General features: G+C 38.4%; 1 protein-coding gene across 1 annotated transcript in view; it reads left to right on the top strand.

Annotated features, from left to right (window-relative positions):
• Positions 1–25880, top strand: part of Ccdc50 (coiled-coil domain containing 50) — a 71586-nt gene that overhangs the window by 37453 nt on the left and 8253 nt on the right. Inside the window, exons 5-11 of the mRNA XM_004834773.4 lie at positions 9768–9885; positions 14362–14880; positions 18299–18414; positions 19099–19143; positions 19245–19346; positions 20837–20916; positions 25536–25642. Of these exons, the coding sequence (XP_004834830.2) occupies positions 9768–9885; positions 14362–14880; positions 18299–18414; positions 19099–19143; positions 19245–19346; positions 20837–20916; positions 25536–25642 (1087 nt within the window). The remainder of the gene's footprint in view (positions 1–9767; positions 9886–14361; positions 14881–18298; positions 18415–19098; positions 19144–19244; positions 19347–20836; positions 20917–25535; positions 25643–25880) is intronic.

Below are 25880 nucleotides of genomic sequence, written 5' to 3'. Positions count from 1 at the left end.
GTAATAAAAAATTTACCAACAAAGAAAAGCCCAGGTCCTAATGGCTTCACTGCTGAACTCTACAAAACATTTAAAGAACTATTGCCATTACTCATTAAACTCATCAAGGAAATTGAAAGGGAAGCAAGGCTTCCAAATTCATTCCTGGAAGCAAGTGTTACTTTGATTCCAAAACCAGGAAAAGACCCAACCCAAAGAGAGAACTACAGGCCAATCGTCCTAATGAACATAGATGCAAAAATCCTCTACAAGATACTGGCAAACAGAATATAGAGGGTCATCAAAAAGATCATATACCCTGACCAAGTTGGATTTATCCCGGGGGTGCAAGGATGGTTCAACATACAGAAATCAGTAAATGTAACACACTATATTAACAGAGTCAAGGACAAATACTATATGATCATCTCAATAGATGCAGAAAAGGCATTCGACAAAATCCAGCACCCATTCATGATAAAAATGCTACAGAAAATTGGAATAGAAGGTCTTTATCTCAACCTGATTAAGGCTATGTATGAAAAACCAACAGTCAACATCACACTAATGATCAAAAACTGAAAACTTTCACACTAAAATCAGGAACAAGACAAGGATGCCCACTGTCAACACTCCTGTTCAATATAGTTCTGGAAACATTAGCCACGGCAGTTAGAAAAGAGAAAGAAATAAAAGGAATAAAGATAGGAAAGGAAGAAGTTAAACTGTCATTATTTGCAGATGATATGATACTTTACATAGAAGGCCCAAAAAACTCCGCCAAAAGACTTACAGACTTAATTGACAGATTCAGTAGAGTAGCTGGATACAAGGTCAACACTCAAAAAAAATAGTCTTCTTGTACACAAATAACAGACTCGCTGAGAGAGAAATTAGGGAAACAATTCCTTTTAGAGTAGCATCCAAAAAAATGAAATATCTAGGAATGAATCTAACAAAGGAAGCAAAAAACCTCTACATTGAAACTACAGCACTCTGAAAAAAGAGATCAAAGAGGATACAAGAAAATGGAAGGACATCCCTTGCTCCTGGGTGGGAAGAACCAATATGGTGAAAATGGCTATATTTCCAAAACTACTATATAGATTTAATGCAATGCTGATTGAAATTCCAACAATATACTTCACAGAACTAGAGAAAACAATCCAAAAATTCATTTGGAACCAAAAGAGACCTAGAATACCAAAAGCAATTCTAAGCAACAGAGACATGGCTGGGGGTATCACAATTCCCAACTTGAAACTATACTACAAAGCTACTGTGATAAAAACAGCATGGTTCTGGCAAAAGAACAGATCTGAGGATCAATGGAATAGATTAGAAGATGCAGAAGCAACTCCAGACATAGTCAGCCACCTCATCTTTGACAAAGGAACCAACCACCATCGTTGGAGGAAAGATAGCCTCTTTAATAAATGGTGTTGGAAAAACGGGATTTCAACCTGCCAAAGATTAAAATTAGACCCATACCTATCACCATGCACTAAACTAAGATCAAAGTGGATTAAAGATCTAAATATTAAAACAGAAACACTAAACTTTCTGGAAGATAAGTTAGGTAGAACTCTTGAAGACATTGGCATAGAAAAAGACTTTATGAACAAAACCTCAGTAGCACAGGAACTAGCACAAAGAATCAACAACTGAGATCTCATCTTATTAAAAAGCTTCTGCACTGCAAAAAAATCTTCCAGCAGAGCTAACAGACAACCTACAATGTGGGAAAAAAAATTTAGCAGCTGTACCTCAGACAAAGGACTACTGTCTAGAATATATAAAGAACTGAAAAAAATCAACCCCCCCAAATTCAAAGACCCAGTTCAAAAATGGGCATCTGAAATGAACAGACATTTCTCAGACAAAGAAGTAGAAGCAGCAAATAAACATATGAAAAAATGTTCAACATCACTGGTCATTCGAGAGATGCAAATGAAAACAACACTGAGATTCCACCTCACCCCAGAAGGAATGGCTGCTATGAAAAAATCAACCAATAACAAATGCTGGCGGGGGTATGGGGAGAAAGGAACCCTTCTCCTTTGCTGGTGGGAGTGCAGACTGGTGCAACCACTGTGCAAGTCAGTATGGAGATACCTCAAAGAACTAGGACTAGAGTCCCATTTGACCCAGCTATCCCTCTGCTGGGTATGTTCCCAAAAGAATTAAAAAAATCATACCACAGCGATATATGTCCACCCATGTTTATAGTGGCACAATTTGTAATAGCTAAAGCTTGGAAACAGCCCAAGTGCCCATCAACTGGAAACTGGAGAAAGAAGATGTGGTTTTTTTATAGAATGGAGTACTACTCAGCTATAAAGAACGAGAAACTAGAGTCATTTATAGCTAAATGGATGCATATCAAGGCCATACTCTTAAGTGAAATAAATAGAACACACATGTGTAAATACCGAATCGTTTCTCTAGTGTGAGAAACTGAAAGTGTAAATAAGGATTAAAATGATTAAAATGAATAATTGATAATTTAAAATAGGGAAAAAGGTCCAAAGAGGTAGGGGTGAAGGGAGGGGAAGGGCAAAGGAAAGAAGGGAAAGGAAAAATTATGAGAAAAGAAAAAAAAATGGAAATGAAATCTATGTAAATAGGGAAGGGTGGAGGGGGTGAAGGGTGCACAGGTAATGGGGACAAAATAAGAACCAAGACACATCGTGTGCAGGTACAAGCACCCAATGATAAATGTAAACGTATTGTATACCTAAAATGTACCAATAAAAGAACTGAAGAACAAAAAAAAAAAGCAACTGGGAATCTGCATGTAAAGGAATACAAGAGGGCATCTTTTATATTGAACACTGAGAACCAACTGGCATCTTTCAGGATCTGAGAGAGGAGAGCGTACGGGTTAGGTAACATTGGGTAGATTGGCAGTATGACATTTATTAAGCTAAGGTCCTGTACCAACCTCCATTCTCCATTAGGTTTTGGAACTCCCAAGACTGGAGTATTGCATCAGCTATTACAGACTTTAAGTAAACCTTGTGCTCTTAAGTTGTCAGTTATAGCCAGTAATCCTTTTTGAACTTCAGGCCTTGAAGGATATTGTCTCTGGTGAAGAAAAATAGTTGGATCTTTGAGATGTATTTGTACCAGAGTAGCTTTTTTCACTCTACATATACTACTTGTAGTTGCTCATACTTGTCTCTACAAGAGGAGGCAGCATACCTGACCTGGATGCATATGTATTGCAGAATTTAAACAAGATAACATATCTCTCCCAAGGAGGGAACTGGACTTTCAGGCATAATTAAAAAGGAGAGTGAAGAGGAAGCCATACCAGAGTGACTTACTCTTCCCCAGCGACTCCTTTCACTGAAGTATGAGGGCTGGAAGCAAGGCCAGGGTTGAAGAGAAGGACTGAGAGCTAGGCTCCAGTGTCCAGCAATGGGCTGGTTTCTTTTGCCTCTACAGTCAGCATTACCTGGGGCTCCTCCATGGAGATGATGGTTCCACCAGAGGGAGAAGGCAGAGAGTGCCCCCGGGGCCTTCCATCTTGCTGGGTAGCTGATAAGATGGGTCTGAGCCCTGGGGCCTTCATCTCAAAGGGAAGTCCGACTTCCAGTGATCACCTTTGAAAGTAGGGCATGGTCCAGGGGACTTCTCGTGGCTGTCCTTTTTCAGGTAACCTGGCTGTTGGCAGCAGAAGCAGCTGGGCTTAGTCATTGAGCTTTCCTTGGATCCCGAGAATCAGACCTAGAGTCTATTTCTTTAAGGGCTCCTGCTAAGGCTGTTGCCTTTTCCCGATCCCTCTGTTTTCTTTCCCTAGCTGCCTCCTGCTCTCGATTATAAAATACTGAGGAGGCAATTCTCTCTAGAGTACCAAGTGAGCCATCTAGACCAAAAGCCATCTTTTGTAACTTTTTCCTAATATCTGGGGCTGACCATGTAATAAACTTGTCTTTAAGAACAATCTGTCCTTCTACTGAGTCAGGAGCTAGGGATGTGTATTTTACCTGTGATGCCTCTTATAAGCCATCTAAGAAGACGGGTTTTTTTCCCCTTCCTATTGAATAGTTGATGATTTAAGATAATTGAAGGGCCTCACTCTCAAGAGTACAAAACTGAAGATGGCTCTATTCCAGTGTCCTGTATGGTTGGTAGGCCAGTCAGGATGCTGTGCTGTTGTGCCCAGATTGTGAAGTCCCAGAGACCACCAGGAGGCCGTTTCCGATGTAAGCACACAAGGGTCGTTTATTCAAGCTTAAGCAGGGACTCTCAACTGTCACCGACACAGCGGATCAAGATTGAGAGCCCTGAGTCCCTAACTAGCAGGGTTTTTATTGAGAATACAACAAGCTTTGGTTATTAGTAGCCAGGTGATTGGTTAATACTCAATACATATGAAGTGTAGGGTTTTGGTTGGCTAGGCTTTGGGGGTCGAAGGGGATTACGTATTGGTTTTTGTGAGGGAGAAAAGGGGCAAAGATTAACGGCCAGTTGTTACATACTGATCGTTAGCAGACCCACTAATGGCCGCATCTATCTTGTGTGGACAGTCAGCTCATTAACTGCTTATCCTACAGATAGTGTGCCTGGAATGCTCTCTCCCCGGGTACACAGGTGGTTGGATAATAAACTCAGGAATTTCAAGTGGTGAATTCCTAGTTTAAGCACAAATTTGAGAGAACAAAGGAGACAGCTCCAAAATGGAGTCATTTTGGTCCCACAGTGCAGAGACTGCTTGGGCTCCAGTAGGAAGCTGCAGTTCCCCTGGCTGTCTCTCTTCCGGCCTTCTATAATTAACAAGATGGTACTCATCTTCAAGTGTAATGGTAGCTCATAATGCTGCCTGTACCTCATTAGAAGTCAGTCTTTGTTTTAAAAGTAACATCACATCCTTCCAGCCCAGCTCTGAGGTCTGAGTAAGTCCCTGGAAGACATCAATGTACTTATCACATCACGGTGGTCTGAAAACTTTCTGGGTCTTGTTTGATTTTTTGGGGGTCACTGAGAGAAGAGGGCTTGTAGACACAAGCATGTCTGAATTCACTATTTACTTCTTGTGAGGGACATTATGGTGAGGGGCTTGAATAAAATTAGCCAAAGATGGATATATCCCCATAAAGAGTTTAATTATGGGTGGCCTAGAAGCCTCACTCTTACACTCTAAAGGATAAGGAGAAAGAATCTCAGTCTCCAAATTACAAGTATGAAGAGCTGTAAACTCAGCAATAATAGGTGGGGCTTTGATAAGGGTTGTCTTGGAAACCTTGTCCTGGGGTTTAGTGATAGTAGGTGGGGTTTTGACTGAGGTTGGTTTGGAAGCCTTGCCTCTCATGTTCCAAAAGGCAGGGGTGGGAAACCTCAGTGATAGGGGCCGGAGATTTCTGGATTTCCTGTGCCTCATGTTTTGTTAATGCAAATTATTTGTTAATTAATGCAAATTTTTAATGCAAAGAAAATCTGAACATAACGCACTTCTGACCATTTTCACTCTTACAGTCCTATTCTAGTTGTGAAATAGCATCATAGTCTATACTTCCTTCTGCATTCCATTTTGGCTCTAGGGGGTAGGCAGGTCATGGCCCGTACAGAGAAATACTGAATCATTCTTCCTCTGTATGTGAAAGTCAAATGTTTTCCATTGTTTGAGAATACATTCCAAAGGATAAGAGGTTCAGATATGGACTTCCCCATCTGAAACAAGAGAAACAAACTGGCGTCCCTGTAAGTTTCTGCTCAATTCTTGTGCCCTTGAGGCATCCCCAAAGTTGATTGCACTCCAGGGCAGGTTGCTGCCCACTGGAGAGAGACTCAGAAGATAAACTGGACTGGACTATACCTTTTTAAAGACCCCAGTGTTGGATCTTATGGTCCCAGGAAACTCGTGTGTTTTTACTCCCATAGGTACTTCTAACATACAAGTTACAGTTGATCTTAGCCATAACAATTATGTTTAAAGAGGGAAACATTGCTAGTAAAATCAATAATCAAGAGATCTAAACCACTACTTTTTAGTTCTTTGAGTCAGGAAGATGGGTCAATGTTCAAATTAGGGCACTTTTATTTTTTTTGCTTGCAAAAGAGATCATTCTAGACACAGGTGGAGGAGAGTGTCAAGTATATCACTCAGAGGGATTCTGCCCTAGGTCCTAGGTGGGAGAAACCTCTAAGACATTCCTGCTGTCTTAATCTAGTCACCTAGACAACCTTCCTTAGGGGCAAGACAAAGGTACATATTGTTCATGGTCCTTTTTTTTTTTTTTTTGGTACCAGGGATGGAACTGAGGACCTTGCCCTTGCGAGGAAGGCGGCAGAACCACTGAGCTAAATCACCGGCCTTCATGGTCCATTTTTAAATCACTACGTATCTGAAACTCAGAGGTTAAACTTACGTTCATCACCTAGCAACCACAATACACATTAGTAAAGGCACATCTATCTGTTTTCTGCCCGTACGTGAAACGAAGAGAAAGACTGACCAAAATTCCTTATTATTCTAGTTAGCATGTAAAACTCAAGTATAAGTTGCTAGCTGATTGCTATTTTCCTCTGTGTAAGACAAAACAGTTGTTGCAAGTTGCCCTTAGCCTCACTTCCAGGTAGGAGGGGTGCTCTAACTACAAGGGGGTTCTAAAGTCAACTCTCAGGGAGTTGAAGAAAAGTTTAAGAGGAGTTTCTGACTCACTAGTAGAGAGAAAAAGTCCCAATAAAAGCCTAAGGCATCTAAACACGGAAAAAAAAAATCATTATATAGCGTTTTACAAATCTACATTAAAAGTTTCAAAGACCACAACCTATTAGCAAAAATATTTTCCTTCCCTACACATAAAATGATGACTAGACCCAGGAGGGGAGAAAGAGAAAGTTGGCAGTTGCTAATCTAGCAAAGATTCGTTTTCTGTGTCAGACTGTCTAGGGGTCTATCTTACTAGCAGAGAAAGAGCAGTCCAAACCAGTAGCTCAACTCTTTAACGGTGGCTTAAAGGGCTCTGAGGGCATTGTTTCAAGCCACTCTGAGACAGAGGATACCTGAGAGACAGAGGATACCTGATGATCACTGAGAGTTCCCTTCCATCTCACTGAGGAGTCCAGGTAGGAATGATAGATAGGTGGAGATTTTCTGCTGATTACCCAATCAGGTTGTTGGGACCTAGCTTCCACTGAGGGCAGAGAGTAGCCCTGGCCATGACCCCTCAGGTGTCACCTCAGTTTTTACTAGTTCCACGCAATCAGAGATCTGTCTTTGGAAAGGAATCCAGTTGTCTATCTGGTCAGCATTGCCTTAGCCATTGGCTTCCGTGGGGCTGAGGATTTACCAGAGGGCAATTGGAGAAACCTGTCCTCTGCTTTGAGAATGCCCTAAGGGAAATTCCTAGCTGGCAGAGTTACCACTGTTTGTTTTACCATTCTATAAGGAAGAAATAAAAGCCAGAACTGTCTTTACCAGAGATGATTTCCTAAAAGTCCAATTTTACAGCACTTTCTAAATTTACTTGTAGTTACCGTTAAAGACCATTAGGTGGCACTCTAATACTACTTTTTCCTAGTTCTGTTGTCTAACAAAACAGAATTCTAGCAGATTCATCAACTTCAGCAATTAACTCCAAGTGCAACATATACAAAACAGGAATAAAATGTAATTTTAACAAAAGACAATGCATACACAATTGTAAAGGATACGATTAAAAATTTAAGATAATACCTAAATGAGCCATAGTCCAGTCTGTAAAAGAAAAAGCCAGAATCTGTGAAACAAAAAGAATCTATAAAACAAGAACCAGAATCTATGAAAGTAAAAGTTAAAACCTGTGAAACAAAAGCAAACTCTTATCTCTGTCTAGTTATCTCAGTGGAAGACCTCCAAATAATATAGGGTATCAAATAATCCAAATAATGTAAATAATCCAAACAAGGGGAATAACTCCCAACCTGCTACATATCTGAAGCGCCAAGTTTATATGTTCTAAAATCAGAGAATGAATTCTAGGAACAAGGGGAGTTAAGAGTAGGGAATGTTTATTGAGGGAAAGACAGCTCTTGCCTGAGAGGGACAGGAGGGAGCAGCCAGAAAGTGGGTTGCCTGGGACTCCATTTGGCGGGGGGTGGTTATGGAGCAAAGCCATGAGGTGAGGTGTGTACAAAGAGGGACAAAACTATAGACAACTAATAAGATCCAGTGGAAAATCACAAGGTAGGATGAGATAAGACAAGACCATGATCAATAAGATTACAAGTACATTTGGTTAGGTAATATTGATAAAATGGAATCAAATTGGGAAGCAAGTCACATAGCCAGCATACAGGATTTTCCGGAAGGAATGGGCTAGGGAGATTTGGTCCCCACTCAAGGTGATTGATACCTATTTAGAACATCAGTCTCTGCTCTTCATCTCTAGGGGAAGCATGTGAGTGTAGCACTTTACCCTTTTGAGTCTTTGCCTTGAGTAGATGGGCCTCAGTTGCCTTCTGTATTGATTCCCTCAAGGACAGCCCTGTCTAACTGCCTACAACAGATCTAATTAGCTTCACTGTCTACACTAGTATCACAGACTACCTGTGAGTATTATTACCATTTGCACCAGTTAGTATTATTGCCGTGTTCCTCTGAGCCTTTAACAATCTAATGAGAGGTTTCAGACTTTGTCCAGAAGAGGGTATATGAACATGAAATTTATATATTTATATATATCTTATATGCTATTTCCTGGGGCTTTCGTAGAGATAATGTTCACACTCGGAACACTGTCACTCTCCAGCATAAAACCAGTAGTACCCTTCGTCTCCTCCGTGTGGCCCCCAGACTTCTTGTAATTGTCCATAAGGAGTGCCTGTGATCCGCCTGTGGTGTTTTTCTAGGTTCACCTTTCTCTGTAGCACCACATGAACATGTTTAAATTGAGCTGTTGGTCACTCTTCAGAATGATGCCCATGAAAACATTCATGACTTTGCTGATGTTCTCTCTTTCTCTCCTTTTCCTATTGAAATTCAGTTCTTTGTTTAAATCCTAACTCAATGCAAAATCTTCCACCAATTCTATTAAGTCAAAATAATATTCTTTTACACTTCTGTATGTATTTTAAACCCTTTTTGAGGTATCTGTAGTTTTATTGTAGTTATTTCTATATTCTGTCGTTCTCAAAACTTGGTCGTCTTTCAGGGAATATGGTTAGAATTGTTCATCACTCTGCCCCACACAGTGCCTTGCTCGTAGTAACTGCTAATAACCTGCCTAAGTAGGGAACAGGGAACATGAGGAAGCCTTTCTCACTTTTTGGTGCTGGGACTCGAACCGAGTCTCTCACATGTCGGGCAAGGCCTCTACCTCTGCCCTCCAGCCCTGCTTTCTCTTCTTCACTTCACACAGAGGTGCTCCCAGTAAAGCAAAATAGAATCACCCAAAGAATCTTTTTAAGAGTTTTGATATTAATTTATAATTCACCATAGAAAGTTTTATAGATTACTGTGTCCTTCCCCATTCAAATTTGCTGAATTATCACTGTGAAAGAAAGACCTGCAAACATGCATTTAAAACATTCTGTTGTACAACCAACTTAGTGCAGTTCTAGATTTCAGTGTCTTCGGATTGAGTAAGATTAAAACAATCAAAAACAAATGAAAAAACAGCCTGTCTTACTCATCTAGACCAAGTGCTACTGCTGTTAGGAACTGGACACCATGAGATTAATGCTGGAAAGTCTGGAGAGCCATGGACAGAGCCCTTGAAAACTTGCTAGAGAATGTAGAAGTTACTGTTTCAAGTTTGTTGTTCTCTGGTAATTGTTTTGATTCCCTTTTGTCTTTGCAGGACATAGCTCGCCTTTTACAAGAAAGGGAGTTGCAAGAAGAAAAAAAGCGAAAGAAATATGTTCCAGAATTCTCTGGTGCCAATGTTTTTGGAGAGAGTTATTATTATGAAGATGGAGGTAAAGATGTCTTCATTATGACTACTTTGTCCTTACTTAGACTCAACCTCAAGATACCCCGTTAATTTTGTCCATAAAGTGACCTTAGAGACCTGGGAACATTCCTTTTATTCCCAGGCACTTGGTACATTTAGAGTTATGGAAGGATTATATTTGAACACTGTGAACATCTATATTCTTTGCTTGGACAATCAGAGCCATTTTTGTGACTATTAAGACTTGAATATGGCTTTGTAAGACTTGGTATACATTCTTTTGTGCTGCAGCCCCTTGAAGTACTATATCATATTCTAAATACATAAAGCGGGGTGTGGAAAATGGCGGATGAGTCTCTGAATTTAATTTTTTTCAAAGCTGGGCAATGCCGTTTGTTTAAATTAGTGAAATGGTATGAAGAAGGTGTACCACGTATCAGGTACTGGGTAACAAAGCTTTTTTATCCATGCTTTCTTCTTTTAATCTTGGATCCATGCTTTACCCTGCTTATGACAAACACAATTAATTATGCATTTTTTGATTTTTGAAACTTTCATTGCTATTTGATTGAAATGTAAAATAATTTCTGAGGGAAAAAGAAATTCCCTCCAGTCTTGCTTATCTGGTGTCTGCTTTTGCAGGTTGGTAATGGTAGTGGTGTGGTGGCAGCAATTGCGGTGTTGGTAATTCTGTATCTTAAAAGTGTGTTGGGAAAAGAGTATTTGCAAGTTTAACTCCGTCCTTTTCAAAGATCTTCCAAAGGGAAGACGTTTCTTGTAGTTTCAAGTGTAACTCTAATGAAGGTCAGCTTAGTGAACATACTTAAGGTAATCAGTGAACAAAACATAAAGACACCTTCTAGAGAGTAAAGATTTTTAGCTCAGTGATCCTGAAAGGCCTTACAAACTAATTATCAACCACTTTCCTATAATCCCATTACAGAAGGTAAGTGTGTGTTTGTCTTTCATTAGTAGGATGAAAGGGATGCATATGTGGATGTTAGGATTATTAGAGTTTGGATATAATCTTGCTCAGTCACAGTTTTTGTGCTAAATTTACCATATCTGGAGCTCTACTCTGTTATTTAGTACACTGGTTGCGTGATATTTTCTTTCTCCATACGTGAAATGCTCAGCTCTTTTTTGATAACCATCTTCGGCGTGGTAGTTTTCCTGGTGAAATTATATATTACATCGCTTAAAAAGAAAGAAAAGTTATCACCGTACTTAGCTATACTAGAGACCAGAGGTAGTTAGTACCTTTAATAACTCTTTAATTGCCTTCAATTAAAATCTTAGAAATATAGTCTAGTGTTTTTTTGTTTGTTTAATTTTTAATTCTCCTCTAGAAGCACGTTCACTGTAAAAAGTAACTGTTGTCAACTTTGAAGTCAGTAAAAGCATTAGGAAAACAAGTGATTAAGTACACATCAGTACTAATTTTAACCTGCCTTTACAAAGCTGATACTAAACTGAGTTGAGACTCAGACTCATCATCTTGGTTCATACCTCTGGGCAGGAGATTGTGTTAAAAATTCAGTGGTTTTCAGGTCCGTTTAAACATTTTTAGCAGTATGTATTTAACTACTTTTATAAATATGTGAAAAGGGGCATGTGTGTCTCTTTGGGAGGATGGGGGATTGAGGGTTAGGAAACTGTGACCCCGGCACATGTAGACACCGTGACTTCTCTCGCCTTGACCAAGGTGGTGGTGGGCGTTATGCCTTGCCCAGCGTGGGACGCTTCTTTATATGCTTTGGACTTAGACCAGGAAGAGTTACGCAGAGACGTACTGGCGCTCAGCTCGTGCTTACGCTCAAGCAGCCCTTTGTTCTTTGCAGTGGTCCTTTCCCAACACACCTGGTGTACTTTTTAGTTGTATTTTTCTGTGTGCAGTTTGATTTTTGCCCTACTTATAATCAAAGTGTATCATTACAGAAATGGTAATCCTTTCAGCTCATATTTTACTTAAACTTTCATAAATTATTTTTAAGATGATCAGTTACAGATTTTCTGCAAATTTGAAATTATTCAAAATATCAGTTGTGAAATGATACATATTGTTCAATTGTGAATCCATGTTTTTCCTTCAAAGCCACTTAAACACTCTATTGTGATTGTATTAGTGATTTTTGTTTTTGGTACCAGGAATCGAACTCAGAACCTTGCACTTGCGAGGCAGGTGCCGTGCCACTGAGCTAAATCCCTGGCCCTGTATTAATGATTTTTTAAAAAAGATCATGGTCTTTTAAAAAGTCAGTTATAAGACTGTTTTCAAGTTCTGTACCTTCCTTAGAACAATTGTAATTTTAACAGTTATCTACTATAATTTCTCTGAGCTTTTTTCTTGTCTGTAAAATACAATTCTAAAACTATGTCCTTCATATAAATGCTTCAAAAGATCAAAGAATGTAACTCTTCTGAAGGATGTGTAAACTTTGAAATACTATTTTTATACATATTTCAGTTTTTTTTGTGTGATACAGTATTTTGTTTAAACAAAAATCATCTTGTTTTGAATGACAGACATGGAGGCATGCATATAAGATTTATATGTGTGTGTACATATATATTACATGTTTATGTACACACATATGTATATATTGGCAATGAGGGAGCTAATTATATTTGCCAAATAACTTGGTCTTAAGAAACATACAAGTCTCAGCCCTCAAATAGAAGAAGTTTTAAAAGATTCAAATAGGTTTTAAAGGATCCCTCCCATTTAAAGATAGCACAATAGATGAACTAGATAATATTTTTTTTCTAGCCAACTCTGCAAACAGTGACAGCTTTGTAAAAATTCTTTCAGCACAGTTCTATGAGGTAGAACTAGTATCAGTTAAAACTATTTAGGAAGAATTGTTTTAAAAATAGCATCACAAATTCATGTTGAAACAAAATCCTTTCTCTTTCCTTTTGGCTTAGTGATGGACTTCCCCTGTACAGCTCTCTGTGGAATATTGGTATTAACACTGCAAACAATTGTTTCCTGAATGCAGTCATTATTTAATACCTTATAAGTGTTATATTAATTTACTACAGTAGCCAATAGATCCTTTCTCAGTTGTCAGAATTAAAATAATTGTTTGGTTAAAGGGACAGATTTTTTTTTTAACCACAGAGAGTAAATATGCTATTTTCTGATTTCTTGATAAATATAAATTTAACCATAAATAAAAATAGATAAATATGTTTACAAATTGTTTAGGAGACAGGTTTTAATTTAGACATGTCTTTGAAGGAAATTTTCTTCTAGCCAGCGTAAGAGGGAACTACTTGAGGATTTTCAGGGGGACCTGTGGCATCAGTGTTGTATAATAACACTTATCTCCCTTTTACTCTGTCCTTTGATATCAGTAACAGCATCAAACCAGACAACACCAACCCCTAACACCTGAGAAAATAGAGTTCTTTATTTGTGCTACCTATCATCAAATTGTGGTAGCTGCTTCAAATCTAATTCAGCAATTGGTTGGTTCTAGCAGAAAATGTTATTTTTAGCAATATTAATAATTTTCCATGGAATTAGAATTTCTTTTTATTACATCCAAAATGCAGTGGGGTTTTAGAAAATGTTAAAGACTTGCAAAGTGCATATTAATTCCTTTGTTCCCACAGTATGCTTGTGCCTAAATGAGACTTAGCAGAAGCACTCATGTATGTGCTGTTTTGAAGTTCATATTAAACTTGGAGAATTGCTGTATATATTTATCATATATTGAATTTTTATACAAAGGCTATAATATACAGTTTTTAGAAATATATTTAGGAAGTGACCCCTTTTTATCTATTTTAGTATGGCATCCCTTTTTAGTTTTTTCCTCTGACAACTTCAACTATAATTGGGAACAGCATTATCTAAAGATAACAGGGTAATTTACTCACTTAAATGTCTCCTCTATATTAGCCTCTTCGATATTGAACCCTAATGTAGGGCTCATCACTGAAGTGGCCAGGAAAGTTTGCTTTGACCACATAAGCAGGGAAGATAGAAGAATCCTAAGGTCTGTGAACCATTTCTCTGAATGTAATAGAGAAATGATATATCTATTGTCATTTGCAGTAAACACATTTGAAAGCCTATGACTGAATCATAGACTATTTTCTGTTGTTTTATAAGACTGTTTGACCCCTAGTTTTCCTATACTAGTTCCAAATTGGTTTTGTAAAGTATTATTTAATGTTTAATGGCTATAATTTTTGTTATTGGCAAATATGAAAGTACTCCATTAATCATGATCAAGTTATTTCAAATTTAAGTTATTTTAATTAATTTTAGGTTTTTTACCTTTTTTGTCTATGTACCCAGAATCTTTCTAGTATTCATAGACCATTCCAACAAATGCTCCCTCTTTTATACTTGCTAAGTTAAAGCAATTTTCTCCATTTTAAAGTATGTTAAACTTGGGCCCTGACTTCCCCTGGGTGATGGATGAGGTTGTTCTCTCATTCAATTAATCTGCATTCTTATTTTTCACATCCCTTTACCTCCACTCAGACCAGCCAAGGTCGAGGAGGGCCAGGGAATTGGGTTCTGGATATTCAAAGTCTTGTAGCCTCCATAGTGTTGGAAAGACTGTGAAGCAGAGGAAGGAGAAACCAAGAGATCCACTGGAGAACTTAGAAGAGCTGGAAGAACGTTGTTCCTTGGAGAGATCCCTGTCATCCTGTAGGCAGGACAAAATGAGGGAAGCTCCAGAGGTCACCAGTGACAGGAAACGGTCTGGCCAGGAGAGACTTCGGAGACCTCCACTCCCCAAGATCAGCGGGGAAGTGTTTCTGAGTGCTGAAACTGGTGACTGGGAGGCTAACAGTAGCCCTCGAACTCGGAAGTGGGAAAAACAGTCTCGACATCAAGACCAACTTTCACCCAAATCCTCCCTGAAAGCAGGGCTTCATTGCAAGGAAGCTGTGTATGGGAGGGCCACTGGGCAAGGTGAGCACAGAGAGAGGAGGCGCAGGCCCAGGACCCCTCCCTTCTCAGAGAGTGAGGAGCGGCACCACCTCCGGGATACAGGTAATACAGGATAGTCCCATCCGTGCCTGGGTATCATGTATATGCGTACAAACGAGTACATTTAATAAGCTCTTAAGCCCACTCTCTTCCTCTTCAGTTTGTGTTCGTGTACATGAAACAAGTTCTGGAGCCAAATAATATAAAAGGTAATATACTTAATCCCTGGGCTGTAGAAAGAAGAAAAATGTTTGTACCTTTCTCTCTCTGTGAAAATACACTGATACCTTGGAAGGTCCTTCCAGGTCCAGATAACAAGTGGAGCTGCCCACCCCAGATACACTTCCTCATTTGCCAAGACTGTACATCTCATATCCTTGATACCCAAGCAAAGCTCCTGACTTTCTGGTTTTACTTCAGTGAACCCAGAAGATCTGGTGACAGTGCTTTAATACTATTTGCCTGCTAATAGGGCTGGACGTATTGGATTTTCTAGACCACATGTTTCTCATCTGTACAATGAGAGATTGTGTAGGCAGTCATTTAAAAGAATATTTTCACAGTGTGGGCCTCAGTTCAATTTCATCAGAAACAACTGGGCTGTTTCCTAAAAATGCAAATTCCTGGGTCATTTTGGGCATGTTTTCGAGCTGGAGGTGATTCTTAGGAAATTAAAGTTTGAAAATCATTGCTTTAGTTCCTTCATATGCTCTAACTTTCTCACCTCTAACTCTATGGTTGGTGTTCCAAAGTGCAAATGCAGGTGAGTTGATGGCACCTGTGAGGAAACAAAGTGAATATTAGAGAGGATTCCCAGGTTTGGGGACTTCTCCTGAGGGTTAACTCTGAAGTCCATCATGAACACAGTGAGGGCTCTTTCTGTTGTTTGGAACCCACAGAGGTGCTGTTTTCCATGTGGCTTTAACACTGTCATAGCACCATGTTATCTAGTATTTTCTGACAGCATACTTTATCATTCTGGTTTTATTTAACTGTTACTAAAATTTTGTAGAGGTGAAAGGATTATTGGGGTAGTAGTTCCCAGGAGGAGCCTTTGTGGCCTAATCATGCTCCACTTGTGGTTGGGGAACTGGCTTCTAGGCTGCAGAATCGGTTGATTGGGTTGTTTTTTCCTATCACATTACCTCTAATGAAAAGACTTGGTTATAAAGACAGTTAAAACTGAGTTTAATAAGCTATCCCAAGTATCTGTCACAGATATTCTTTCTTGGACTTTATGCTTGCATTTAAGCCTCAGGGTTAACAGACAAGCTGAAAATGTGTCTAGGAAAACAAACACTTTCAAATTAGATTCACTGTGTTAGTTGAGAAGCGAACAAAGAGCTGCAGGAGAAAAGAGAGCATTATAATCTTACCCGGAGTAGGTTTTTGAGGGAAGTCATGCTGCATCCAAATTTAGAAAAACAAGTTAGATTTCCAAAGGAAGTGGGAAATACAGGGGAGGAATGGTGATTACAGTGACCTCTACATTTCTGATTCTGTGAATCTGACCTTATAAATGTGCTCTGAGGGATGGTTAGCTTTTATGGCTTTTAGGTGTGCTCCACGGTGTTTAAAATAGGTTTAGGAAGCATGAACCTAAACATTGATTCACAGGCTCTAGTAAGGGAGTTGCAGGCAAAAAAAAATTTTTTTTAAATTTTGTTAGCATAAAGGTTTAAAAAAATGCAGCTAGGCAGGCTTTAAAATGGTTACAGCTTGAACTGCTTAGTCTCTTATTTTATATCCAGCTGGCTTTACACATTTTATAGCCCTCCTGGAGTAGGTCAGAGGATTACATTAAAATATAATAACTAAGTAAAAGCACAATTCTTATAGTTGTTTTCATAAACCAAAGTTTTATTTTACTTAATAATGAAGAAGCTATGCATTAGAGTATTGTATATCAGTCTTTCTTATCCATTGACCTCACTGAATATTAAATTCGCTATCTGGGAATCTCCCTAAATTCAAAGAAGGCTCATATTCCATTTACTTATGGGCCACTCCTGGGAGTGTGCCACTGTTTCTTGCTATTCCAGCAGTCAGAAATCTAGGTTAAAACCAGCCCTGCAGACAGTGTAGTAGCTCTGCAGATGATATGAAATGGTCTGAGTAATCAGCTCCTAAGCTAAGAAAGCCAGGGTTGTGTACCTTTTTTTTTTCTCTTTTGGTTCTAAAAGTCACTACATAGGAGTCTCTGGCTTTTGAACTTACCATAAAGCTTGGTTGAAAGGTTACAAAGATAAGCGTCACACGATTACATAAAATCTCTAAATGTAGTTTTCTTTCTGTGTGTGGTAAGGCATTTTAATAGAAACCATTTGAATGTACAGTTATCGGTGGACATAATGCCCTGAACTACTGGTTTGATTGTTACTTACAAATAAGAATCAACTGACTGAAAACAGTCAGGCAAGGCCAGGATTCACCCAGGCTATTCGAATTAGAATCTCTAGAGGTTGGGACAAATACTGCTGTAGTTCTTTACCCCAAATGATTCTAAGTGGCCATGGTTGCCCAGCAGGGTGCTGTAGAAAGAGGTGGGAAATCAGAAGTACATTTTCTTTCTCCTCTCAGTGGCTCATTTGCTTAAAGACACTACTTTAGATGGCTGGCCTTGTTCACTGCATTCAAAGCTTTTATTATTTCTGAATATAATACATTCATATTGCTGAGAAATTGCATTTATAACAAAATAAAGGGAAACATGTATCCATGAGTTTGAAATAACATTTACTTTAATTGAAAGTTATAAAAGGAATATATGCTGTTCATAATATTGAAAGTAAAGAGCCAAAATTGGCCACCAGTCCTCCATGTTCCTTTGCAGTGGAATAGAACTCTAAAGTCATTGTGTTCTCTGAAACATCCCCAATGTTACGTCTTCCCTGAAATTTAATAATGACATTAAAGAATGGATCAAAGCTGTGAGAAAGATCTAAAGCAAGGAAGTTTGTTTAACACCAGAGCAGAACCCATGGCAGAGTCCCTGGTTTGCTAATGTGTATTTCTGTGTACTTTGCAGATGTTGATTTCCTGTTTTCTACAATAAGATAAGGAGGTTTCAGTAATTAGGAGAAAGCCTCTCTTCTCCAGTCTTGTCAGCTTAGCCTCTTTCACATTATGATTCTGTAACATTCTTTTCTTTAAATTCTTTTTATTTTCAATGACTTGTTTTCCATTTCCTATTTTGTGAAGGCCTCACTTGCAGTTCTTAGCATGAGTTTCTGCTGTTGAAGAAATTATGTGAGAGGGGAGTTTTTACCAGGCAGGTTTGGGTGGGTGACTCTGTTAAAATATATGGCTTATGTGCACTGCCACTTCCACTCCTAGGGGAAAAAGTATGTTTCAGACCACCCCCACTGAATTCCGGAATGGAAGCAATTTCGACAAGTGTTAGATACTAAATAAAAACTTCTCACAGAAATTTTTCAGAAAAAAACCTGAGTTACCTGACTGCATTGAACTTTCCTTCCAGGAACAAAACCGAGGATGACGAAAGAAGCTGTGTGCACTCTCTCACGAGTGACCCACAGAGATCAGGAGTGGTATGATGCTGAAATTGCCAGAAAACTGCAAGAAGAAGAAATTTTGGTGAGTACATTTTAAGGAAGAAGTTCAATGAATCAGTATATTTTTGTGAGTTGAACCCACCTTAGGATCATGTAATATGCACTGTAGTTTTCCAGCAGTTGATGAACTGGTAGTGGAGAAACAAAGATGTAGAATCAGAGCACAGCAGTCCTCCCTTACCCATACTTCATTGTCAGTGGTTCCAGCTACCCAGGGTCAAACTCAGTCCGAAACAGGAAATAGAAAATTCCCGGCAGGAACACGCAGCTCACAGGTTTTTTTCTTCACAGCATATTGTTAAAATTGTTCTTGTGTTATTATTATCATTAAACTCTTTGTGAAAACATAGTATATGTGGAGATTGGTACTAGCCACACTTTCAGGTTTCTGTTGAGGATGTTGGAACGTACTCCAAGTGAACAAAGTTAGACTTTTATATCGATTTTCACTTACTGAGTAAACATTCATAATGAAACTCAACACACCTATCTTGCCATTATTAATTTCTGATAATTTTCTTTAGGACCTACTCTAGAATTTGATCAAAAGAGCCCCTCTGGCAAGTGAATGTACACCAGCTGATTTAGTCTTTTAGCTTAGCTTTAGTGCTGTAGTCTCAAGTACGAGTTTACTTTATAGAAGACTGTTAGAGTGGGCAGCGTGGATTCTAGTTGAGTGACTCTACTCTGTGGTCTTTTCCCACAGGCTACCCAAGAGGACATGAGAGCAGCCCAAGTAGCCCAGGATGAGGTAAGTTCGTGGTAATGATATTTACTGATAATCTTTGGAAATATTCTAGTAATTTTCTACCTGTGAGTCTGCAGTTAATAATAATGACTTGACCTTATTAGGAAATTGCTCGACTTCTAATGGCTGAAGAAAAGAAAGCTTACAAGAAAGCCAAAGAGCGAGAGAAGACATCTTCAGACAAAAAGCATGACCCCGAGTGGAAGGTAGAGTATGTGTTTTGGTTTTTACTTAGAAACAAATACAGAAATAAGAAGAGGACTCTACTTTTAGTTTAAACTCTGAAATATATTTAGGCTACCCAAATTATGTGTATTACCTATGTTAATCTAATGTATATAAGGTTTTTTTACTATGAAAATCATTTAATTTTTGAAAATAACTGCAGAAAATTCTTAGATTGGAAAACTCATTCTGTTCATTGTAAGACCACCTAAGATAGCTTCTTCTGGCTATCAGTAATCTTAGTCGCATATGTTTACATTGCGGGAGAGCACAGTATTTCCACTTCCTCTCAAAATCTTCACAGCAATCTGCTTCCTCTTCGTGCTTCTGTTATCCTTCATGGTTGCCATGTGCCTCTGTCTCTTCCCTTGGATGTGTGGAAGATTGACAGATGCATACCCAGGTCACAGTGTAAGAACTCGACCATGGGCTCAGACTGTTCCCTTTCCCTTCATTCATCAGAAGTGGTTTGCAAAGTGGGTAGTGACTAGTTCATTCTGTTATAAAATAATCTGATTCTTGTAGTGGTGGCTGTCAGTTCAGTTTGAGAGACCATTATCAGTGACTGTATGCAAGCCACCACTCTCTACCTACATGGAAAGACAAAGGTATCGTTTTTTGAATAATAGTACATAATCTAGAGAGAAAGAGAAGTTACAGGCAGCTAAGAAATACAAGCCCAAGTTGGATGGGAGAGCAGAGGTAGCAAAAGTTCATCCTATAGAGGCTTTTTAAGGAGGGCATTTGTATTAGATTTGGAAGCGAAGCAGCCTAGGATGTATATCCATGATACGGTTGATCTTTAGCACTTTTTTCCCCCTAAAAATTCCTCCCTTAGGTCTTTATTCCCACCTCACAGTCTCTGTAATGGTTGTGATGGTTGTGAAGCGATAGAATGCATGGAAACCATACTGGTAGTGTTGCTCTACTGTTTCCTCTTTTCATTTACCCAGTTGTTAGTCTTAAAACTAGTGCAAAATTTTTCCCCATTCCCCTGCCCTCCCTCCAACCCCTCCACCCCTCCCTATTTACAAAGACTTTGTTTCCATTTTTACCTAAAATGTACTAATAAACTTAATGAAAAAAACAAAACAAGTGCAAATATTATTTAAATATTAATTTTATTTACTTAGTACCCCCTTATCCTCTTAGTAATTCAAGATTTTTTTTTCTAATAGTTTTAGTTAAGGATTCTCAAATGCTTCTGCTACACAGAATAAGCCACAGTTACTCAGACTGTCTCTTAACTAGGAAAGGGTAGTATTTTATGGATTAAAAATCAGAAAAGTGGCTATAATTTTTTCACATCTGAATGGCTATGTATAGAGAACATTTTACATTGCTCAACTAAATGTAAATAACCTGAAATTACTAAAGAAGAGTTTGACATGGTGTATTTGTTTTCTAAGCCTCATCTTTCCCTTACTTTTTTTGATTTTTTTATGTGTGTGTTCTGTTTTTCTATCCATAGTCAAAAACTGCTAAATCAGCACACTCCAAATCACAAGAAAGTGATGAGGCTCACCGTTGGAAGACCGACAGGCCAGGACGGTAAGCTGGCCCTGGGAGGGGGCGAGCGGGATGGCTTGGTGAAGGCCGAGCTCCAGAAAGCTGCAGAAGGTGTCAGGTGATGTCAGGTCTGACAGTGCTTTGCTCAAACTTTTCTTCCCAGTCTTAAACTGGATTGTGTAAGTCAAATAAGGGCTACCTTATAGAACCCCGGAGTGTGTAAGAAAGGACGTGCTTTTTATAAGGATTAATTCTTAAATTCTGCATTCATGGAATTTATACCTTTAGATGGGGAGAGGTGAAATGAACTGTTTTCCTAACTAAAATCTCAGGCTTTAAATTTTTACTGGATTTCTTCCTGGCCGCACTGGTGTCTGCATGGCACTTAGATATGCAGGGAGTCGCTTCTGAGGCTCCACACCCTAGGCAAGTCTGGGTCATTGCGGACTCCGTATCGCTGGAGCAAAGGGATGTGGCTTTAGGACTCCTGACTGCTTGCTCTGCACTTCCAGTTGGCAACATTTAAGTCTGTAGGGGAGCAACCTCTGTTTCTGTTTTGTTTTTATTTTATTTTATGACCTTTCAGTAGAATATGTGAGTGGAATATGAAGCGACTACATGAAATAAAAGATGACTAGGGGCTGTGTGGAGAGGGGTTTGTCGGTCCAGGGGTGGTTTAGTGTTAAGTAGGGAGGAATTGTGGTGGCGAATGTGGCTAACAGGAACGAACTGTGGATTTCAGAAAGCTAGAAGAAAGTATATTGAAAACTTCTGCTGTAAGAAGTGATACATGTTTGACGAGATAGGTGTGCTTAGTCTTATTCAGACATTACACCACACCTGCAGGTACTGCCACATCACAGTACTCTCTTAATATGTAGTTTTTATGTTTTCATGTGTAAGTTAATTTAAATAAAAAGAAAAGTAACTGTAAATCTAATATTTTGAAAACTGAATTATTAAAATCTTTTACTTTTGTCCTGATTATTTATTAAAATTATTAAAACATAAGTTCTGTAATACTGAACAATTCGATGCTGCTGTTGTCACTTATTACACACACTTCAGCTGCTAGACTTGCTTCCTTCAAATGAATGTATTTAGTGTCTTTAAAAAAGCCATCCTCTGTTTTTAAAGTCCTATACTTTCAGAAAGTAACATCAGGTTGTATTTCTCTGAAGACAATAGTAGTATAGTCTGACTAATTATAGAAAATCTGTTGCTCTTACAGCTTTTGTGCTGTATGTATGTGTCGAACATTTTTCAAGTCACATCTTAGAATTTTATGGTTTAGTACATACTCAGGTAAAATAGGAACTCTGTTCTCAGGTAAATCTATTTATCTAGACTATCATCTCTCTTTTAAATCAAATAAATTCACATAATTTGTAGGGTTGTTTTGACTTTGTTATTTAAAGTCCTTGACCTTTAGAACACTAATAACTTCTGTAGCAGATATGGTAGAGCAATCTGGGAATGTAAATAGGTACTCTAAAAGTATTTGGCATACTGAAAGGATTAATAATTAAATCATCCTGTATTAAAAAGGACTGTTAGAAATTAGTGGAAAGTAACTTATGGTTAGTAGAATTTAAATCTTTTTTGACCTAAGAAAAACTTTCGTTCTTTAAATATCATTTACCGAAGGATAGTGTATATGGCAAAACACAAATGAGTACGAATTTTATGAAACCTTTATTTTCATAGTTAAAAAATCTTTCACTCCAAATGTATGCTTTTAGGTTAGAATCTATGATTTCCTCTTTTACGTTTAATCATGAAGGAAAAGTTTAATTAGTTATCTGTACAGAAAGAGTTGGTTTTAGGGATTGAAAAACATGAACCTTCATAGGTCGAGATGCTTATTACTTCAGGGTAGTAATAGTAGTTATAGATGAGAAACAAACTGTTTGTTTGTTCATTTCAAATTTTTCTTTCCTCTAAAGAAATAGAGAACCCTAGGAGTCTGAATTAATTGTAACTCTAGTTGGAGAAAGTTAACCCAAGTCCCAAATTGTTTTAACCACAGACTTTTATACTGGTGATACTAGTTGGCATTTTACTTGCATTTTTGCCTTAGAAAAACCTGAAGATCCAGTCAAGCATGTTGGCCCACGCCTGTGATCCCAGCACTCTGAGAAGCTGAGGCAGGAGGGTCACAAGTTCAAGTCCAGCCTGGGCAGTTTAGTAACTTAGCAAGACTCTGTCTTTAAAAAAGGAAAGAAAAAGTAAAAACCTAAAGGTCTTCCAAGTCTTATTTAGTTCCCAGCACATTCTTATGACTATGAATTAGATTTGATCTCCATTTAATCATTTATCAAATCTTTATTGAGAACGCCAATAGTTGCCCAGAACTATGGGAAGCAGCAGCCCACGAGAGTGAATTCTTTCATGCTATCATGAGGTTCATAGTCTAAACAAATAATTGCCCAAATAACTGTTATGATTGTGTTAAGTGCTGTGAATAAAAAGCACAGGGAGTAGAAGAGCATGAGAAGACAACCTGGTTTGGGGGGTCCAGGTGGGTTTCTGGAAGAAGTGACTTTTGAAGTGAATTCTGAAGGGCATTGAAGTATATCACCAAATTAAAGGTTAATCTTCATGAAAACAGGAAGCAATAATCCTAATTCAGAAAAAAAACACTGTGAAATCAACTGTTGTTTCATGAGAGTTTTTCTAGCTTTGGCTATGAATACCCGTAACTTTGAAACAACCATCATTGCAGCATAATAATTTGGTAGAATCCCTGGAAACAGTAAAACACTATTTGTTCTCTGTGTAGCCAAAAACTGAACATAACACACAAGGAGAACTGAGGCCATTCTGAAGTGATTTGTTTATCCTTGCACGGAAATCCTAGAGGACTGGTGGCATCTTGTGCTCCGTCCCACAGCGTTAGAAGCATTGTCCCTGATGATGAGTTAATGTTGAGGCAACATCATGAAGTTTTTTGTGATTCCCACTCAGCTTTGATCGCCCAGTAAAGGGTTTTGATCACCTGGCAAAGGTAACGAAAGAGTGAAGAATATTGTCCATGGCAGTGACTGCCAGCTCTCTTGGCCTGGGCCAGAATTGCTTTTGTAGCCACCTGCTTTGTGAAGCTAGATTCCTTAATCCTCAAGTCAGATTATTTTGTCTCAATTCTTTTTACCTAGTCTTCTGCTACTTTTAAAGATGTTGTATGAGTAAATAATAAAGAAAAACTTTTTATTTAACTTATAATATTTTTAAGCAAATGGTTCCAAGAGAAGAGAAATATGCCACATTTCTTATGCTCACATTAATTATATGTATAAATAACAGATAAGTGAAAATATAAAAACATGCATCTCTTCTAAAAACTCAAAATAGATTTTCAGATATTTCAAAGTCACAGATAACATATGAAATGTGTGTGTATATATGTATACACAGTCTTGTGTACAGATGGTGCTGATGAAAGCACACTTATGTAACTCTGTAATTGTTCAAGTGCACTAATTTGCTAATTCATTTTGTTCTTGAGTGCTACCTGTGCCACCTAATAACTATGGATTTGGAGGGCCAAGGATTTAGCTCAGTGGTTCCGCCGCCTGCCTCGGAAGGTGAAAGGCCCCAAATTCAATTCCCAGTACCAAAAAACAAAACAAAACAAAACAAAAAAATTATGGATTTGGACAGATCTCTTACCTAATTTAACCTATTCTAACTCTAAAGTATGTACATGATAGCTGCTATGCAGCTTTGTCCCAAGGGTTAATCCAGATAATCTGATAGAACCTACAGTGCAGGACTTACCGTATACAAAAGTTTACATCCCTTGCTAACCTGTTCCAGGAGTTACACTGTCAGGGAGACACTTACAAGGACAGGGTGAGAAATGTGAACACACCTGCCTTTATTTTTGTATTACGGAACCCATTGTACCAAACTGACTATAACTTCACAAACCTTGGAATACTTACATATTATAATTACACAAAATGTCCTACATGGTTTTATGTATAAGAAATCTTAGCCTTATCTGATTTCATGCTTTAATGCAAAATTTGAATATATCTTTGGGAAAAAAACAAATAGAGGTTTTTCTTTATCAGTGCCAAATGCTTCAAAATACATTTTAAGTAGTAAATTAAAACTTCCTAATTGTTTTTTTTACTTTTTGGCATAAAAATTGCAGATGTACTACATGGAAAGTTACAAGTTTATTAAGATCTGTTTTGCCACCTAGTGCATGAAGGAGCCAAGCTCATGACATACTATGTGTATCAAACTTCCTTACATCTCTCCCTGGCTCTTTACCTGCCTTTCACCCCTCCTTCTCCTTGTTTTCTTTTCTTCTGTCCTTAACTTTGTCATTTTCTTCTGTACTTTTATTTCTTCCTCTTCTTTCTTTGTAAAAGCTGCTAAAACAAAGTAACTTTCTTATCGGTGGCAGCAGTTATACCTTATTCATCCTTGTTTCCCTTGCACAGTGGCCCACATGTATTTGGGTTGAATTTTACATATCAAAACACAGGGACAGTAGGGTATTCAGGATCCTGCAACTGTCCGGAGAATTGTAAAGCAGTTCGGCTTTTCATTTCTTCAGAAAATATTTTTACCATGCAATCCATCCAATGAGAGGTGGAATTGTAGAAACCATCGCTTAGGTATCTCTTTAAATTCTGACTTCCCTTCAGGCTGCCACCACCTGTCATGACAGAAGCTGAGGATCTGGATGGCACTCACTTTACAAACCAGCATAGTTCTACACGTCATTATTCAAAATCAGAGTCCTCTCATAAAGGTGAGAAGAGTGTGTAAAGTTTCTTATCTCTTTTTATAAGCCCTGTTTTATGGTGGAAGTTGAGGTACTGTCTTCTAACCACTAGAGTGGAAAAAGTTTTCTTCCTCTCTGTAGATCATTATATTGGTATCGTGTCCCCCACCCCCACCCCACCCCCGTGCCCCTGGGCCAGGAATTGAACCCAGGCCTTCACATTTTTTGTTTTGCTAAGTTGCTCAGGTTGGGCTGTAGCCTGTGA

Source organism: Heterocephalus glaber, unplaced genomic scaffold, assembly GCF_053883595.1.
Source record: "Heterocephalus glaber isolate CG9 unplaced genomic scaffold, H.glaber_assembly_v1.0 deba00001504, whole genome shotgun sequence".
NCBI lineage: Eukaryota > Metazoa > Chordata > Mammalia > Rodentia > Bathyergidae > Heterocephalus > Heterocephalus glaber.
The sequence above is the reverse complement of the archived record's forward strand: the minus strand, read 5'-3'. Positions and strand labels throughout refer to the sequence as shown.